A 16,664-nucleotide genomic window follows, 5' to 3' on the forward strand; every position below is an offset into this window, starting at 1 on the left:
CCTGCCAGGAGGGGGCAGAGAGGGGGGATGAGTCTCTGGAGCCAAGGCCCCAGTGCCAGGCCCCGAGGGAATGGCCTCAAGCTGCCCAGGGCAGGGTCAGGCTGGCTCTGAGGAAGGATTTCTGTGCAGAAGGGGCTGTTGGGCGTTGGAATGGGCTGCCCAGGGCAGGGGGGAGTCCCCGGGATCCCTGGAGGGGTTGAAGAGTCGGGCTGAGCCAGCGCTGAGGGATCTGGGGGAGTTGGGAAGGGTCAGGGGGAGGGTCATGGTTGGGCTGGAGGAGCCTCAGGGGCTTTTCCAGCCAAGATGATTCTGTGATTTTGTGATTGGGTGAACAGGATCCCTCAGCAGGGTTTAAATGGAGCCCTGAGCTCCCCGTGTGTGACCCACCACTGATTTTTGCCTTGTCTGGTGTCAAAGCAGCAGCTGCAGGGAGACCTCGCTGAGCATCAGGTGCCGGTGGAGAAGCTCCAGAAGGCAGCTCGGTCCCTGCTGGAGGTTCAAGGGGAGCCGGCCCCAGACCACGGGCACATTCAGGAAACAACAGGTACAGAGCAAAGCAGCCGGCTGTGTCAGCAGGGGTGGCTGGGGAGAGTGTGAAAACAAACCAGGGAGGGGTGAAAGGTGAAGTTCCTCACTTTTGGGGGGAAGGTGGGGCGAAGGCACACAGCAGGGCTGGTGTTTGCACGTGGCCATGATCCAGGTTGGCCGTTCGTTGGGTTCCCTGTCTCCCTGCTGAGTTTGGACACGGGGATTAGTGGCCAGTGAGAGTTTGGCAGGAGCCAAAGGAGATTCTCGCCGCTCTCTGAGCACCAGGCAAGAAGCTCTTTGCCGCTGACTCTCCTCTGCGCTGAACTCTGCAGATGCCATCGTGAGCCGCTTCCAGAGCCTCTCCCAGCAGATGGCCGAGCGCTCGGACCTGCTGCAGAAATCCATCGCCCAGTCCCAGAGCGTCCAGGAGAGCCTGGAGAGCCTCCTCCAGTCGGTGGCTGAGATCGAGAAGAACCTGGAGAGAGAGCAGCCAGCCGCGCTCTCCTCCGCCTCCATCCAGGACTCGCTTGCCACGAGCGCGGTAAGGCTGGTCCCTGAGCCCCCTCGCCTCCGACGCGCCTGTCTGCAGGACCTGAACCCTGCAGGCAGTTGGAGGGGGTGCTAGCTACAGTGTTCTAAAAGCACAGAAAAGCCCTAAAAAGGGATGTGAGCAGAATCTTTACTTAATTTCCTTAAGCCAGAGCACAGACCTGTTGAAAAGTCTCCTTTCTTCTTTGCTAACAAGCAGAGTGTGGATATCAGGCACGGGGGGGATAGGCAGAGCAGGTTGGGGAGAGCAGAAAGGAAAGAAAAACTGGGATAGAAAACTATTCCTGCCCGACCCTGGTTGTCTTTAAAATGTGCGCTGCTGTTCCCAAGAGCAGCCCAGCCTCTTCATGCCAGTTCAGTTTTGCTCAAGAGCCTTCCTAAAATGGCATCCCTTCCTCTGTGTGCTTACCACAGAAGCTGAAGCAGGACATTGCCAGGCAGAAGAGCTGCCTGGAAGCCACCCGCGAGATGGTGACACGGTTCATGGAGGCGGCAGACAGCCCCACGGCCTCTGCCCTGCAGGGCAAGCTGGCGGAGGTGACGGAGCATTTCGGCAGGCTGTGCCAGCAGCAGCGGGAGAGGGAGGACGTGCTGAAGGGCCTCCTCCCCAAGGTCGAGCAGTACGAGCAGCTCTCGGAGAAGTTGCAGCAGTTTACGGAGAGCAGAGCGCGGATGTTGGCGTCTGGGAATCAGCCAGACCGGGACATTGCTCGCTTCTCCCAGCATGTCCAGGTGAGATGCAGGGGGAGAAGCCTCCGCCTGCCTCGGGGTTTGGGGAAAGGGCCGTTCTGCAGTGATTTCTTCCCAAGCAAACAGACCCCAGTTTGCTCCCAGGCTGGCAGGAGCCGCAGGCCCTGTGCTGGCTCTTTGCTTGGGGAAGGGAGTGTGGCCGGAGCGGCTGAAGCTGTTTCTGGCAGTGAGAGAGGGAAATGGTATTTCCCTGGAGCCAGGCTGGTTTTCAGAAGGGATCTTGAGCCAGGCTCTTGGAGGCCAGTCCAAATACAGCAATGTTTTACCAATTAAAGACTCCATGGGGTTAATACAACAAAAATCCTGAGTGCTGGCAGCAGGCGCAGTGCGGGATGTGACAAAGCCCTCGGAGATGCCGTGGGTCGTGCTGGCTGGTCACGGCTGCGCGAGATTCCTCCCTCTGCCTTCCTGCGAGTGCTCTGCTCTGGGGGGTGGTTTGGCCACAGCCTCAGAAATGCTCCAAGCTGGCATAAAACCAGACACTTGTGCTGGGGGGCGGGTTGATTTGGCTTGTCCAGGGCCCCCCAACCCATTCACTGTGTGGCCTTACACCAGCACCGGGGAAGGTGGAACTTGCTCCTGCAGCTGCTTACATTATTTGCTGAGCCAGAGCTGGAGGAGCAGGTGGGACTGGGCCATGCCCACAGTTTGCTACTGGTGCAGTTCATGGTGCTGCCCACAGAGGGTCTCTCCAGCTCGCCAGGACTCAGGGCTGTCTGGTTCATCCCCTCTGCCCGAGTCTGCTGGCAGGAGCACGGTCAGCATCGCCCTTTGCTCTTGGCAGGAGCTGAATTCGGAGCTGAGGCAGCACCAGGAGGATCTGGCCACCCTGGAGCACCTCGCTGCAGAGCTGGGCTCCTGCGGCTTTGCCCCCGGCACCTCCCAGCAGCAGGAGAAGCTGCAGAGCCTGAAGAAAGACTTCCTGCAGCTGCAGAAGGTGGCAAAAGAGAGGTGAGTCCCAGGGACCTGGCCACTCCCTGGGGACGTGAGTTTGGGGGTGACTTCGTGGTCAGAGCAAGACCCTGTGGAGATCTCCTTTCCACGGCAGGGCACGGGCGAACTCTTCCTGCCTCTCTCCTCCCACGCCAGGTGACGTAAGGCAGCTCACTCCAGCTGACGCTTTAAAAAAAGCCTTGGCTGGGGGCGTTGTGAAAAATTCCTGGTGCTGCAGGAGCTGGCGTTGGTGCGTTTCCCGGCGTGTGGGCTGCCACAGCTCCATCCCAGAGCATCTTGCCGGAGGGGAGCGGGGTGCTGGCAGAGGATCGGGAGCCTGCCCCAGGCGTGCTCTCTGGGAGGTGACAGAGCAGAGCAGCCTGTCCCCAGAGTCCCCCTAAAGTGGGGATAAAGCGGAGCTTTAGCAGCAGCTTGCGCTCAAATCAGCCATGGCCGCTTGGCCAGGAATAGGGTGAAAGCTCGCCTGTGTCCCCAGGGGGGGTCACACCTCGCAGGCTCATATCTCCAAACTCCCTAGGGAATTCAAGGAAGGTGATGAGGAAAAGCAGATGAATCTCATAATAATCCCCAGTAATTCAGCCCCACACAGAGAGCTGCCTCCGGCCGGCCCCGTGCAGGCTGCTCGCAGCTGCGGCCGGCGAGTGTGAGCCGGAGGGGCCCGTGGCTCCTGTCCGGGGGCTGCCTTGTCCCTCCGGGATGGGCTGAATAGATGGGAGCTGCGGTTGGGGAGGAGGGGCAGCACGGCCGGGCCTCCCCGGGGCTGCAGCTGGCTGGGGCGAGTCGACATGAATGAGCCTTGTCTTCCCGAAAGCTTCGCATCCCTCAGGACAAAGAGCCCGGCGCAGAGCCAGCGCAGGTTGGCCATGGTGGTCCCGTGGCTGTTGGCTACCATGGTGGTGCTGGAACAGCTCCCAAAGTGCCCCTGACTGCAGCTTGGAGGGGGCAGCAGCAGTGAGGGGCAAGCTGCAGCGTGCACCCCGCTTTGGCTGGCACTGCGTGCGCCGTTCCTAAGCAACATCTAATAATAATAATAAAAAGAAGGGCTCCTGCAGACACAACTGTGCTACATTCAGGCGGGGGTAATTGCAAGGCAAAGCACGAGCTCTGACTCTCTGAAACCTTTTCACTCTCAGAGAAAAGGATGCGTCGTCCTGCCAGGAGCAACTGGATGAATTTCGGAAGCTGGTCGGGGCCGTGAGGAAGTGGCTGAGGGAGAGCGAAGGCAAAATGCCGCCTGCTGAGACCTCCCTGGGCACCCAGGAGCTGCACCAGCACAGGCAGCAGATCCAGGTGGGCAGAGGGAGCCGGAACCAAACTGGGAAAGTTGGCAGTTGGTGTGAACGTGCTGGAATGTGGAATAAATCCCAGAAAGCAGATTTCTGGGAGGTGTTTTATGGTCTCGGGAATCCTGGGCTCCCCTGTACTTGCTGTGGGGCTGCAGCCCCTGGGGTGTGTGCAGCCGGTGGTCCCTGGCTTGCAGAGAAGGGAGCAGTGTGAAGGTCCCCTTGGGCCCTGCCTGGTTTCCCTTCCCTCCCCACTGCCTGCTCTGGGCGGGATTTGGGAGCGGGAGACCCCGAACACGCTCGTTTTTGCTGAGTGTTTCCCCTTGCTAGACGTGGAAGGTGGCCTGCTGTCATCTGAGCCCCCGCTCCTCTCTGGCACCGTGATGCTTTAAATCAGGATATGCCAAGGGTTTGACTCAGAGGCAGAGCAGCGTCTGCTGAGTCACCCGCAGCCCTCGCACCCCACGGCACGGCGCCGGGCTCCCGCACGCTGCCAAAAGCTGCGGGGACTGGACTAGCACGCGGCTGGGGGGGTGCAGAGAGGAGGAGGGAGGTCCCTGAAATGAGAGGAGGAAGAAGAAGGTTTCCTTCGACAGACCCACTAGTTAGGGAAGAGCTTTTCCTCCCCGACAAAAATAAATGTAAAGTCACCCACTTTCCCGGCACAGTCTGCGCCGGTTCCCTGGGTTCTGTGTCCCCGAGTCACCGCGGAGGTGATGGGCGAGGGAAGGAGGGAGGGCTGCGGCCAGGCAAGCACGGCCTCCAGTCCCGGCCTTTGCTTCTGAGCAGGATCTGCTGGAGGAGTGGGAGGGGAAGGGGGCCCAGGTGGAGGAGATCGGCCGCAGAGGGACCCTCCTGGAGAACCTGATCGTGGAGATTACAGCCCCCGACACCCCGTCCAAGGCAGGTGAGTCCCAGCTCGCTCTCCCGACGCCTCTTTCCTCATCACTCTGTTTGCTCTCACCACTGCGACTTCTCCGAGCCTGCCTCAAGCCAAAATTAGGGTTATTTCCCCCTTTTAACAAACTCCAGAGGACTTGTGGTGGTCTGAGTGTCGCGGGGCTCAGCCCTGTGGTCGAGTCACCGATGCTCATTGCATTAATGCATCAGCTGAGCGCTCAGAGCCCACCAACTTGGCTTCATTTGCTGTAGCGTAACGAGCACTAAATTACCCTGTGTTTGCCATGAGCCCAGCATGGGGACACATACTGCTGCTCCAGTGGAGCAGGGGAGCTTCTCCAGGCTCTCGGCCCCGCAGGGAGCTCATGGAGGTAGCTTCTGCTTTCTCTTGGTGATGTGCTTCAGCCTCCTGAGGGATGGAGTGTTTTGATCAAACTCCAGTATTTGGGTTTCCTATCTGGATGAAATTTAAGGCTGCGATATTCAGACGTGATTTACTAGTCTCCTTTTTGGCTTCAAGTCTGTGAAGCAGTGAGAGTATGTCTGGTTCGTTTGGAAACCAACTAAAAGATGTCTTCCAGCTTGTGAGAACAAGTCCCTGGGCTCTCATCACTGATGGGCATTTATGGGAATTCATAGTCTAGATAGGTTTGTTAGGCTTAACTTGAGCAGTTCAGTGGCAAACCTCCAAGAGAATTGGGGAGAGGCTTCTTGTGGGTGACCCACATCGTCACCCATGTGGGGTGACCCAAGCTGCAGCCCCTCACAGCCGTGAAAGCTTTGAAATGTGTGGTTAGAAAGAGAGAGACCCGATGATGTTTCTGATGAATCCCCCTTCAGCTGTGAGCGTAGCTGCAATATCTGCTGTCCAAGGAGGGGACGCTGGCGCATCCCGCGTGGAGCCTCTTGGCAAGGAGAGCGTGTCTGTGCACCAAGGCGGGTTTAAATAGTTTCATCCCATTAGAAAAGGAGAATATGGGGGAGTTAATCTCTTTCAGAGGAGTTAATCTCTTTCAGGGGAGGCATTTAGCCATCTCACTTGATAGTCCAATTCCCAAAATCATGCTCAGGGTAGCAGCTTTCCAGATGTGGAGAGATGGCCAGTGGTCACCAGTGTTACAGTCCACTCAGGAGCCACATCCATCCCTAGTCCCTGGGCGAGGTTGGGGTGGGTGCCCAGCTCCAGGCAGCTTCAGCTCTTCTGCTTCTGGTCCAGCCAGGCGGGAGGAGCTCCCCCAAAACGAGGGCTGCAGGTGTGTCAGGAGGAGGAGAAATCAACAGTCTCCAAATCGTTGGCGATTGCTCAGCGCCGAGCCGTGGGCTCACCAGCGCCGGGCGGGGTGGGCCCGTGGAGACGCCGCGTCTGTGCTTGGTGGCCAGTGTGGTCCGTGTCGTGGAGGGCCGTTCATCGCTTGCTGTCTGCATTCCTAACGTGTCTGTCTTGTCCCTCTGTCTGTCTCCGTCCCCTCTGCCCAGGTGCCGCGCTGCCCGCTCCGGGAGGGTCGGCAGGCAGCGTGAACGGATACCACACGTGCAAAGGTGAGCTCGCTGTCACCGCTGTGCCGGCACGCGCGTGCCGAGGCCGCCTCGCCAGCTCTTTGTCCGTTTTTGTCTGTGCATTTCCATCCGTGAGAATATCAACCACCGTGTGACACCCTCAGCAGCCCGCCGCAAGGGAAACGAGCTTGCCAAATAAGCTGATGGATTCTCAGCCGTGCCGCGGGACGGGCAGGCGGTGATGGAGGATGTAGGTCAGGCTGAAGGACGGAGAGGGGCAGCTCTGGGGAGTGACAGCACCCTGACACCCCATCAGGTGGTGTTGAGCTGATAAATGGGAGATCGTTTTAAGGCCTGCAATTAAATTTATTGGTTCTTAGGGATTATAATGGCATCCAACCCTTCAGTTTGAAGAGCAATTTTAATTATTGCCCGTTATCTGCTGTTAGTTCGTCGGTTCAACGAGATAATAGGTGCATAAAAATGGCTTTATATTTTGGTGTCAGGTTATTTAACACTGTATTAGCAGTGACATTGTGAAAGGGGGGCTCAGCTTGCATCAGTCTCACGAACGTGAAGGCATTTGCTTTGTTTGCAAACTGTCACCATGCATCCGCGGTGCAGGTGGAAGGGCCCCTCTGAATGAGAGGGGAGGATGATCTGCCATGGCTCTGCAGGCAGACGGATGGCAGCGTGGCCTCTTGCTCCTCACGCTTGGCCGGCTGTGGCTGCCCGGGGCTGGATTAGTGCCTGATAGTCCAGGTTAGGACGGGCAGCGCGGGCAGCGGTCCTCAGCTCAGGCTGTTTTTTGGAAACAGATCTGACCGAGATCCAGTGCGATGTGTCGGACGTGACCCAGCAGTACCAGAGCCTTGGCGTGGCGCTGCAGGAACGCCAGCAGCAGCTCTCGGCTATGCTGGAGAAGATGCAAGAAGTGCAGGAGGAGGCCAGCTCCATGCTGAAGTGGCTGGAGTCGAAGGAACGAACGTTGTCGGAGCTGGACGCCTCCTCCTCACCCACCAAGACGGAGACAGTGAGAGCCCAGGCTGAGCACAACAAGGTAACTTCTCTTCCAGAGCAAAAAAACAGGGATTAGAGCGTCTCCTCCCAAAGGAGCTCAGAGATGTGCTTTAATGCAGCAGGACTAGAAGGATTAGCAACAAGGATCTGCCCTAGGTTAAGGAAGGGTTTTTCTCAGAAGGGATCGCAGGCAGGTCTGTGGAGCGGGAGCCCACGCGCTGTGCTCGACCTCTTTGCTTCTAGACCTGCTGCTTTCAGGCATTTGGCTCAGCAGAAAGGAGCTTAACTATCGCCCTTGTTGCTGGGTCACTCAACTTCTCCTGGAAAGCAATTCCCACCCTTTCCCTGCTCTTGGAGCCAAGTTAGCTCACAGTATTGCTAAAGAACAAAAATATTGCAAAGGACAGAAATCGTCCAACTCCAGCTTGTAGCTGCTCCTTCATTCCTACTTGGTGACTTCATTCTTTTGCCCTGTATTTGAAAAAGTTCAAATTATTATTTTTCAGGCATTTCTGGCTGAATTGGAACAGAATTCAGGGAAGATCCAGAAGGTAAAGGAAGAGCTTTCTGGCTTGCTGGAGAAATATCCAGATTCTCCAGAAGCAGCGAACTGGAAGAAGATGCAGGAAGACCTGAGTAAGTGCCTGAAGCACTTAGTGAAGCTTCTGTCTTGCAGCATCGCATTAGGAGCGGTTCAGGATTGCAGGGCAATTCCAAAGTCACAGCAGAGCAGAGTCACTTCTGATTAAAATTCAGTAAATAACAAACTGATCTCCAAGCTGTCTGGTGTACAAGGTGTTCCTGAGACGAGCACTGTCGTGATTAATGAAATCTCTGTGATGGATGTATATTTTAAAGACTTGCCTCCTTAAATTACTTCTTTAAAAAAAATTTAAAAAAAAAAAAAAAAGGGAAAAAAAAAAAGCATTAGCGACATGAGTTGATTATTTTGATTAAAAGCCTCACTGCTTGATATAAAATTCTAGTCATTAGTAAGGCTATCCTAGGTAATTAAATGTTGAGTAAACAAGACTGTGTATTTAAAAAGAAGCCCAGAGATTCTCTTCTTTGAAATAGCAGGAACGTGTTTACGGAGTTCTCCGTCCAGGAGATCTGAATGTGCTGTTTGAGGACTGATACACATGAGAGTATCCCCATTTATCGAGCCAGGCATGTGAGATGGCTCACCCAAGGTCAGACCAGCTCGTGGCAGTAGTGGCTTAGAGCGCAGAAATCCTGCTTGCAAGGTTTTTTTTTTTTACTATGAGCTTCAAGACTGTGTAGCCATTAGAAATGGGTAACGGCTTATTAGATGGAGAGTGACTATAGCCGTGGTAGTTATATTGAAAAGCTGAGGAGATTTCCCATTGGGGAAACCATGGGGAGGGTAAAAAAAAAAACAACAAAAAAACAAACCACCTCGATGGAGGGGTGGGCTGGTTGGGAGCACGACCAGCGCCAACGCAGCCGGTGCTTCAGATTGCAGGTGGGAAAGAGCCAGCCAGGCGACGGCCGAGCGGCAGCAGAAGCTGGAGGAGTCGGCGAACCAGCTGGCCACCTTCCAGGCTGCTGAAGCCCAGCTGCGCCCTTGGCTCCTGGAGAAGGAGCTGATGATGAGCGTGCTGGGACCCCTCTCCATCGACCCGAACATGCTGAACGCACAGAAGCAGCAGGTCCAGGTGAGCTGGGAGCTGTGGAGGGCATCTCCATGGTGGGCTCAGGGCAAGGACGGGGTGAGGGGGTGTCACATCCAGTACGGGGAGGTGGAAGATTGCACGCGGGGTTATTTGTCTTGCAAGTGCTCTGCCGTGCAGCGGGTGTTGGGAGACCTTGTGGCTCCTCTCCCAAGTCCTCCAAACCCCGCTGAGTGCAAACTACTGTGAATAACTTGCAACGGGTGCAGTGCTCGAGCTCGCTTCCCCGCACTGGATTGACTCATCAGTGAATCACTTGGCCCCTCTTGGAGAGTGAAATTGCTTTAAACAAGACCTGGGCTGACGCTCTGCAGGACTTATTAATGCTGCCCCTCTGCCTGGCAGCCTGCCCTTTCCGTACTTCCTACTTCCAAACCCTACTAAGTCCGTAACCGGCCACATCATAAAATAAAATGCCCCAGTTAACATAATTAGATTTCCTTCTCATCTAACTGGTTTACGTTACATTACACAGCAGTAGGACAAATAAGAGAGAGAGCAAAGTCCTGGAGCCGCAGACCTCTCCCAGCTTTTTTAATTGCAAGGTCACAGTAAATCATGCCCTACCCAACCCTATTGCCATCCCACCCCTGGCCTTGTTCCTCCTGGTGCTGTGGGCTGGATAAAGCCCCTGAAGGTCTGGTTTGTTTTGACTGTGTGTATTTGGAGCTGTCAGTTTTGTGCAAACATTTTTATGTTATTTCTGTTTCAGTTTATGCTGAAGGAATTTGAAGCTCGCAGACAACAGCACGAGCAGCTCAACCAGGCAGCTCAGAGCATCCTGACTGGCCCTGGAGATGTGTCTCCATCCACTAACCAGGTGCGGGAAGAACTCCAAGGGGTTAATCAGAAATGGTCTGAGCTAATGGAACGCCTCAACTCCCGCTCCAGCCAAATTGACCAAGCCATAGTAAAGAGCACCCAGTACCAGGAGCTGCTCCAGGGCCTCTCCGAGAAGGTGAAGGCGGTTGGGCAGCGCCTGAGCAGCCAGTCTGCCATCAGCACGCAGCCCGACGCCGTGAAACAGCAGCTGGAGGAAACCAGTGAGATCCGCTCGGACCTGGAGCAGCTGGAAGAGGAGATTGCAGAGGCTCAGACCCTCTGCGATGACCTCTCCGTCCTGATCGGCGAGCAGTATCTCAAAGATGAGTTAAGGAAACGTCTGGAGACGGTGGCGCTTCCTCTCAAAGGGCTGGAAGACCTGGCAGGTGAGACAGAGGAGAAGTTGCTTAAGAGATGTCGGGGTGTTAGACTCCACCCCTGCTTTTTGCCAAAGGGCTCTTCTACCACTGGGTGTCTAAGAATAGTAGGGGAAGCACCGTTTATCATTTTTTAGGGTGCTTCCCGCGTGTTTTAGGTGGGACCAAGCAGAGGAGAGTTCACACTCCAGACATACCCGAGTCTGGAGAGTGAGCAGAGACGTTCATTCCCACTGATGTGGCTCTTGGAGAAGCCTGCCTGGCTTGCAGCAGCGTGGCATGTGCCGTGCTTGGGAAAAACCAGCTGGTTCCTTCTTAATTTTGCCGCATTCTGAAGAGAAGACCCAGCGGCCACCTTCTAATCTTGGGAAGCCTCTTCTGGTTTCTGAGAGGTTGCATTTCAAGACTGGTCAGGAGAACTGAGACTACTGCGTCATCATTGCCTGTTACTACTTAAGAAATTTATGAATCAGTGAGCAAAAAGGCTACTGATGCAATGGAACACTCCTTCCTGTTAATCAAAACACAGTTGGTGCATCTGAGATGATTTTAAATAATTGCACTTTGCTTATTTGATTTCAGCTTAATTGTTGCATTCTAATCTTATTTCCGTTTCAGCCGACCGGATGAACCGACTGCAGACTGCGCTTGCAAGTTCCCAGCAGTTCCAGCATATGTTTGATGAACTCAGGACCTGGCTAGATGACAAACTGTGCCAGCAAGCTCGGAACCAACCTATTTCTGCTAAACTGGAGAGGCTACAGAGCCAAATTCAGGAACAAGAAGAGTTTCAGAAGAGCCTCAACCAACACAGTGGCTCCTACGAGATGATTGTAGCTGAGGGAGAATCTTTGCTGCTTTCTGTCCAGCCTGGGGAGGAGAAGACCACTCTGCAAAACCAGTTGGTCAGCCTCAAAACGCACTGGGAGGAGCTCAGCAAGCAGGCTGCCGATAGACACTCTAAGCTCAAGGACTGTTTGCAGAAAGCTCAGAAGTACCAACGGCACACGGAGGATCTCCTGCCTTGGGTGGAGGACTGCAAGGCAAAGATGTCAGAGCTGGAAGTAACTCTGGATCCGGTGCAGCTGGAGGCGACTCTTCTGAGATCAAAGGCTTTGCTGAGTGACGTGGAGAAGCGCCGCTCCTTGCTGGAGATGCTGAACAGTGCTGCCGACATCCTGATCGACGCTTCTCAGACCGATGAGGACGACATTCGGGATGAGAAGGCCGGCATCAATCAGAAGATGGATGCTATCACAGAAGAGCTGCAAGCCAAGACTGGCTCCATTGAAGAAATGTCACAGAGGCTCAAGGAGTTTCAGGAGAGCTTCAAGAACATTGAGAAGAAGCTGGAAGGGGCGAAGCACCAGCTGGAGATCTACGATGCGCTCGGGCCGCAAGCCTGCAGCAACAAGAATTTGGAGAAGCTCAGGGCACAGCAGGAGGTGCTGCAGGCCCTGGAGCCACAAGTGGATTATCTGAAAAACTTCACTCAAGGTCTAGTAGAAGATGCCCCAGATGGGTCTGACTGTTCCCAGCTCTTAAGCCAAGCTGAAGTGGCTCAGCAGGACTTCAAAGCTGTGAAGCAGAAAGTGAATGACTGCTGTACGCTCATGGAAAACAAGCTTGAGGGGATCGGCCAATTCAATAATCGGGTCAGGGAGATGTTCTCCCAGCTGGCGGATCTCGATGACGAGCTGGACAGCATGGGCCCCATCGGGAGAGACACCGACAGCCTTCAGTCCCAAGCAGAGGACGTTCGCACGTTCCTGGGCAAACTCCACAGGCTGAAGTCTGACATTGAAGCTTCTGAAAGTGAATGTAAGAAGATGCTGGAGGACGAAGGGAGCCCCGATTTATTAGGACTGAAACGTGAGTTGGAGACGCTGAATAAACAGTGCAGCAAACTGACGGAGAGAGGCAAGAACCGTCAGGAGCAGGTGGAAACGACGCTGTCTCGTGTCGAGGACTTTTACGGCCGCCTGAAGGAGCTGACCCACATGACAACCGCGGCGGAGGAGAACGAGGCGTTGCAGTGGGTGGTGGGAACAGAGGTGGAAACCATCAACCAGCAGTTGGCAGACTTCAAGGTAAGTCTTTATGCTTAGAACGTTTCTCAAGTGGTATTTGGTGTTTGAAAGGTCTGTCTGGCGTTGTCGCCTCTTGTGTAGAACCTCTGGTCTTCACGTTCTCGCGGCTTCATTGTTTGTTGCTGTGTGTCAGCATTTTCGGCGTAGTAAAATATCCTGGCTCTGGAGAACAGAAGATCAACTGCTGGACTTGATAGACTGTGGTGAAAAGGCGCAGAAAGGTTTTGTGATTGGGAGGAAAAAAACCTTTTCCCTGTTCTCCTTGTGATGTGTAATGTTGGCGTGCCGGTACCCCGTGGGCCTGTAGAGGTGGTTGGCATTTCGGTTTGGGGGCGAGGGAAGGATGTGTTTGAGTCCGTCTGACCTGTAAGTTGTCGTCATCTGAGTCAGATCAGACCATCCTGCAGGTCTTTCTACCTGGCCCACCATTCCTGCTTGTTGTTCACTTCATCTGGGCCACACATGATATCCATTCTGGGGTCCCTGGGTACGAATAAAGCCGTAGATAAACTGTGGGACAAGGGGTACGCACAGGCAATACAACCAGGACAGAGTTTTGCTGTGGGCTGTTGGTGATTCTAGCAAAGAGCTGATGGAGACGGTCATGGCTTGCATGAAACGCTGAGAGAGGGAAGAGTTGGAGGGTGATATATTTTTTTATACAGTATTACGGTGTTGGGTCATGCTGTTACACTACATTAATTATATTAATACTGCTTAGAAATTCTCTTGCTGTGAAACTTCTATTACTGATGTGCTCGGTAGCTGATGATTGGGCTGATTTACATCTGGCTGCTCGTTTCCCGGTGTTAATGGGGGGGTGGGAGGGGGAAGCGTTTTTACAGCCATTTACTTTTCATCTCATGGTTAATTGATCCCGTTCCACCACTTGATAGCTCTGTGAAACCTTCACCAGGACAAGGTACTTCTGTTTCAGGGGTTGCCGATCCGAAAAAAAAAAAGCTTGGAAGTGTTATTTATGGGGCAAACTCAAACTCACCTGATCGTGTTGCTGTTAACTCTCGTGTTGGGCAGTGTTTGGGCTTGGGCTTATATTGATGGAAAGGATTTAACTTCAGCATTAAACACCACACAGTCATTTGGAACAAATATATCCAAAAAGGAGTTTCTCGTCCTTAAAACGAGTAAAACTTTCCTGTAGAGCAAGGGATTATTCCTGGCTGAGCAGCTCTCCTTAGAAACAATGACGAAACCCAGCGTTGGTGCTTGGTTGGCGGGGCTGGTGAGCGGGGCTGGCAGGCGCAGCTTAACCCATCGTAGTGCTTCCAAATGGTTTGTGTCTCAGTGACCTTGAGAAGGACCCTTTTCAGGCAGCGGTGGCCCGGCCTGCATGAGCCGAGGGTGCTTTGGGGGTGACGTGTCCTTACCAGGAGTCATTTGTTGGCCATCGAGGGCATGCGGGGTAGCTGGGGTCTTTGTTTGTGGAAAAAGAAAAGCTGCAAGCAGCGATGGTCGGGTTTTACTGTGTAATGGCCAAGAGGAAAATGGGGGAGAAGCAAGAAGGGTGGATGGAGCAGTGGCAGCTACGCAGCAGCATTCCTCCCGTGCACAGTTCATCCAGACAACGAGCGTTTTTGCACAAATCGTCCACGTTGCAGAGCAGATCTTTGCAAAGCCTCACCTTACGGTTCTGTCTAAGGGCAAATGCAAGCCCGGATACTGATCTGCACGTGGAAGAGCATCGCAGCATACGGGCAGAGACCATCTGTACCCCGTACATGCAGGAGGGAGAGCGGGGGAGAAGTCTGGTTTGGGCACCGGGGGGAAGCAGGGAGCACCAGGGGCTTTTCTTGGTTGCGCCAGGCTTTTATTTCTCAGCCCCTAAAACAATATCACAGCTGTCTCCCTTCTTGGATTGTGAACAAGCTGCATGCCCAGCGTGTCCGGGGGGACCGGGGGCAGCTCCTCAGCTGGGAATTGCTCCCCGGGGCAGTGGGGGGACGATGCAGCTGGGCGTGGGGAGGAGGATGGGGTGACTGGCGCTCTCCAGGAGCGGTCGCGGTCCGTCTGTCCAGAAGGCTCAAGTGCAGGCAGATATTATGTCTTAAGGCATTAATTTTAATGAACATCTGTGTAAATGAGATGCAAATTAGGCATGGCCCCGGGGCTGCAGGCAAGTTGCCAATGCAGCCCTGACAAAGGTGGGCACTTCTGGACTCATTGTGTCCAGATTTTAATAAAGAAGATCTATTGAAAGCTCTGACGGAGGCCGTGGACAGATGACTTCTGAAGCAGCTTGCACTTGAAGCTTCCCGTATATTCTTCTTTTCCTGCCTGCGAACACCCCTCAAACTCACCCCAAAAGGTCACAACCTACAACAACCCCATAACTTTTAGAGAACTACCACTCGTGCAATTCCCCTCTCCCCCCCAGCCCCTTTCCCAGGTCACAGAGGGACTAAGCCTGGCTAGGGAGGGGTGAGCCCTCTCCCGCTCTAAGTGCTCCTCCTGGCCGGGCTTCTCAGAGGCGAGAAGCTGGGAAGCAGCTGTCGGATCTTGCTCTGGGGGGGAAAGCTTTGTTTGCAGGAGGTGTTTCGGTTCAGCGAGCGGGTGTGAGGGTGGGGATGGCTACACCAAGGGGCTGAGCCCACACCGGCTCCCCTGACAGTGGGAAGCCAGGATGGAGATGTGGAGTGGACCTGGCCGTCAGGGGCTGGGGGAAGACCAGGTAGGGCCTGGTTCAGAGCAGCACGTTGCTAGAGGATTGTAGGAAACCCGCCTGAAACAGACTTTAAGGGGTCATCTCGTTCAGTCCCTGGTTTTATGGTGAGATCAAGTGCAGCTGAAAGGCATTTCTGCGGTTTGGAGTCTGTGCTTATATGGACATCCTGATGGATCGCTTCAGATGCAGCTATGCTGCAAAAGAAATAGCTTGGGTTTAGCTTATGTTAAGCTGTCAGAGCGAAGGAACCTCGTCTTTAACTCCTGGTCTTCAGCATGAGTTTAGCCCAAGTGCCTCTCTTTCCATTGCTGCCTCTCTGAGGAGCCCCTTTTTTGTGTAAAAGGGTACAAAAAGTTGGAAGAATCTTTGTGCGGTGGCTCCACCAGCATCACACGGCTGAGTCGGGCTCTTGGGCACAAGGGACAAGTGACAGCCACCAGCTCTTCCCCTCCGCTCTCTCTGCTGTCAGCTCAGGTTTCTCAAAGCTTACGCTAATATTAAATTTTAATGACTGGAATCAAATGAGCTACAGTTGAAATGTTACTAAACATAACAGCTATGTTGATTCAGTTTAGCAAACAGCAGAATTCCCCGGGGAAGCGATTCCCCAGGTACAGGAGGGTCACACACAGACAAAGGGGTTTTCTCCATCGCGTGCTCTCCAGCATCAGCAACCCCCGAGCTAGAAGACCCTGAATTACAACCCTTCCTCCCAAGGATTAGGAAACTAACGCTCTACTTCAGATAAAACAAGGGGCTGATCTACCTTTACGTGCTCAAGACGCAGAGATGAAGTTTGCTGGTTTGGAGCGACGGTGCCAGAAAGCCCCAGGCACGGGCTCGTCCCGTCTGGCCAAAGATCATCCACAGCCTGGGCTGCGGAGAGCTGATGGAATCAAATTCTTTGGTGTTTTTTGGGAAGACGTGTGCGCTGGGGGGTGGTTTGGCCTCCTGGCTAAGTGAGCTCAAGCCTGGGTTTTGTTTATTTTATCTTTTATACAGTGGATTTTGAACTTGGGTTTCAAAGCCTGGCTCGTACTTAGCGTTGGCAATTCTGAGCTGGGACCCTTTTTGATTCACCATGTTGTTTTTGGACAAGCTCTAACGTTGCCATATTTCACCTACAAAGCAAAGTGTAGCGCTCAGCCCTGGGTCAGAGGCACTAGCAGAGATTTTTTTCTGCATGATGCAGTGCAGAGCGATGCTTGGGACTGGAAGGGTGAAGTCGCCTCCTCAGTTGTATCATGCCAGAGTGGTTTTGCTTTGCTGGGGACACTTTGCGACAAAGCCGAGAGCAGGAACGTGCCCAACGGCCAGAAAGGATTTCTGCAAAACTCTGGAGAACTTGACCCAAAACGAAACGCAAGGAAAAGCATCGAAGTCGATGTGACCAAACGGTCGCCGTCGCGTTCAAATCGGTGCAGATGCGGTGTGCCGGGGCGGGGGGAAGAGGCGTGGTGACCCCTCTGTGCGTGGCTGGACCTCCAGCCCCATCCTGATACCGGGCAGCCCCCCCC

General features: G+C 54.2%; 1 protein-coding gene across 1 annotated transcript in view; it reads left to right on the top strand.

The window, feature by feature from the left end:
* Positions 1-16,664, top strand: part of MACF1 (microtubule-actin crosslinking factor 1) — a 104,806-nt gene that overhangs the window by 41,130 nt on the left and 47,012 nt on the right. Inside the window, exons 38-49 of the mRNA XM_026863219.1 lie at positions 418-544; positions 861-1,069; positions 1,492-1,809; positions 2,612-2,778; positions 3,915-4,071; positions 4,854-4,971; positions 6,441-6,503; positions 7,280-7,521; positions 7,988-8,117; positions 8,961-9,160; positions 9,888-10,383; positions 10,993-12,464. Of these exons, the coding sequence (XP_026719020.1) occupies positions 418-544; positions 861-1,069; positions 1,492-1,809; positions 2,612-2,778; positions 3,915-4,071; positions 4,854-4,971; positions 6,441-6,503; positions 7,280-7,521; positions 7,988-8,117; positions 8,961-9,160; positions 9,888-10,383; positions 10,993-12,464 (3,699 nt within the window). The remainder of the gene's footprint in view (positions 1-417; positions 545-860; positions 1,070-1,491; positions 1,810-2,611; positions 2,779-3,914; positions 4,072-4,853; positions 4,972-6,440; positions 6,504-7,279; positions 7,522-7,987; positions 8,118-8,960; positions 9,161-9,887; positions 10,384-10,992; positions 12,465-16,664) is intronic.

This window comes from Athene cunicularia, assembly GCF_003259725.1.
Source record: "Athene cunicularia isolate RWA chromosome 23 unlocalized genomic scaffold, athCun1 chr23_part1, whole genome shotgun sequence".
NCBI classification, from domain to species: Eukaryota; Metazoa; Chordata; class Aves; order Strigiformes; family Strigidae; genus Athene; species Athene cunicularia.